General features: G+C 54.6%; 1 protein-coding gene across 1 annotated transcript; it reads right to left on the bottom strand.

The window, feature by feature from the left end:
* Window positions 1-255: 255 nt before the first annotated feature.
* Window positions 256-1245, bottom strand: LOC123059292 (classical arabinogalactan protein 25). The gene has a single exon (XM_044481893.1). It carries the CDS (start codon window positions 1118-1120, stop codon window positions 641-643), a length of 480 nt encoding a protein of 159 aa, XP_044337828.1. The 5' UTR covers window positions 1121-1245; the 3' UTR covers window positions 256-640.
* Between the last annotated feature and the right edge of the window lie 1286 nt (window positions 1246-2531).

Genomic DNA, 2531 nt, shown 5'->3' with positions numbered 1-2531 from the left:
TGCAGATCATTTTATATTCACAATAGGCTAGTGCCAAGCAACTTGATGTACCTTTTCAGGTCATGCATCTATGGGAACTGAGAAGAAAAGGAATAATTAAAGTAGCCTGGTAACAGGTACTCCTAGTACCAATAATTTCTTGAGATCTAATCAGAGGCAAATAATAGGTGTACCCAAAGCTATCAGAAACAGCATCATTGCCCTGAGCACTGCACTCGTGGTCTTGCAGCTGAAGAATCAACAGTCAAGCTAGAGTAGGAAAGAATCATGCACCTTCTTTCTTTCAATTCGAACTTGAAGACATGGCATCCCAAGAAATGACAATACATTATAATCATCAACTAATAATCCATCCAGTCTAATCCTATTACAAGAATGGCCCAAACAATCTCCCCACATCAAAAATCACAAAAAGAAAAACGCTATAGAATATAGCACCAGAGGAACAATATATCAACTAAATGAAATTTACAAGAGGTGACCAAGAACATTGTGAAGAAATAAAAGGTAACTTTCTCTTCGGTTGGAGGGAGCGCATGCGAATCCTGCCCCAGCCGACCGACCAACCGAGTGGCCAACTTTCCCTGCACGCCTGAGGCCTGGCGGATTGCTGCCGCCGTCCCCCACCCTGTCTTATCCGCTACGCCAACCACATGGCGGCCACGAGCCCCACTGCCGGGAGCGCCGCCCACGCCACGCGGGGAGCCGGCGGCGCGGAGGACTGCATCCCGCTGACGGCGGCGGGCGCGGCGGAGCCGAAGGGCGCGAACGCGGAGTCGGGCTCGAGCGCGTCGGGGTTGGGCGGGCTCGGGCTGGACGGGATGGTGGCCGCCGCGTCGGACGGCGCCAGCGCGTCGTCGCCGGGGCCCGGGGAGGGGAGCAGCGGCATTATGTCCGGGGAGAGCGAGAGCGACGGCGGGAGCGCGGAGGGGGCGCTCGCGTGGCGGCCGCCGTGGCGCGGCTGCAGCAGCGGGTACTGCGACGGCTCCGGCGCCGCGGAGATGGCCGACGCCCGCAGCGCGCCCGCGTGGGCTGCCGGCACGCACGCGCACGCGGCGCAGAGCGCGAGAGCGGCGAGCAGGAGGGCTTGGCACCGGCCGCGCGCTCCGGTTCTCGCCATCGTGGGCTGCGCGTGCGTGTGGCGCGGGGAGCGAGAGGGTTGCTGGACGACCCGTGTGAGGGAGTGGCCGATGGGTGTGAGGAGGGATTGGTTTGGTCGGTTTTGGAGGGTGGTCGGGGCGGGGAAGCGGGTGGACAGAGCGAACATGTTATTCGTCGCCACGCCACGAGCGGGCTGTTCTCTTCTGCTCAACCTTTCCAAAGAAAAAGCGAAGTTACAGCAGCAGCAACTATTGGCAGCAGTTTCTCTACTCATACGGCACACACACCGCTGGAGTTTTACAGTACCGCCACGCCCACTCCAACTCAAATGTCACCGTCGTCACCGGGTATTCACAAGACACAACACCTCCCATCATCGCACAAGTGCGCTCGCATTTCGAGACCATGCAGCTGATTGTTCCTGGATGCCTCCTAATCCAAGCAGCATACCACGTACCCAACTTCTCGTGATTGTTATTTCTCTCTTTATCTGGTATTCCATCCGTGGGTGAAACTACTCTGACGAACACGAGCTACGGCAAGTAGGAAATAAGTAAGCAGGCAAGGCCGCAAGCATGCCAAGCGAATATATAGAGCTAAGGTAAGATCCAGTGCTCTTAAACAAAGGAATGATGGTGGTTGCATTAGGTATCCGTCTAACAAACGTTAAGACCATTTATGTTTTTTTTGAAGAGAAGAATATGTTTTTGCCTCTTAAGTTTAGTAAAAACTGTACATCACATCCCTCAACTTTTTAAGGAAATTTATAACCGGGCTCACTTAATCTGCCTTAGACGCCTGGGTGGATGGCCCGGTAAGTGATAACTCACAAAAACGCGACCCAGGCGGGCGCCTAAAACCGGCCTCAAACACCCGGCTGACCGTCACATCTCATATGCGGCCCAAATATGAGACAGATATGAGGAGACCCAGTTCTGTCCGTCACGTCGGACCCAACCCACGCTGACTCACCTGACTCCATATATATTTGTCCCGATCCCCTCCTGGGACCAATCCCTAGCCTCTCCACTCCACTTCACGCCACTCCTCCAGCCAAAGCTCCCGTCCGGCGATCTCCGGCCTTCTCAGGCATGGCGGGCAGCGCATTTGAGTCTGTTAGAGTACGTAATGGGCCTAATGGGCCCGTTAGTCTTAGGGTTAATTAGAGATAAGAGTCGCTTTCTTAGGGGTCAAGTAAGCCTTGTTTGGGGGTCAAGTAAACCTCTTTATATAAAGAGAGGAGATGTATCAATCTAATCAAGCAAGAATTAAGAAGGAAATCCTTCCATCTTGCCAGGCCGTGGGCAAAAGGCCCCCGGCCGGCCTTCTTGCGCCCTTCTTCTAGCAGCGCCGTAACAATTTGGTATCAGCTAGCTTCGGTTCGATCATGTCTTCACCGCCGCCCAACCCGTCTCTTCCGCTGTCGGTCA

Source organism: Triticum aestivum, chromosome 3A (assembly GCF_018294505.1).
Source record: "Triticum aestivum cultivar Chinese Spring chromosome 3A, IWGSC CS RefSeq v2.1, whole genome shotgun sequence".
Lineage (NCBI taxonomy): Eukaryota > Viridiplantae > Streptophyta > Magnoliopsida > Poales > Poaceae > Triticum > Triticum aestivum.
The sequence above is the reverse complement of the archived record's forward strand: the minus strand, read 5'-3'. Positions and strand labels throughout refer to the sequence as shown.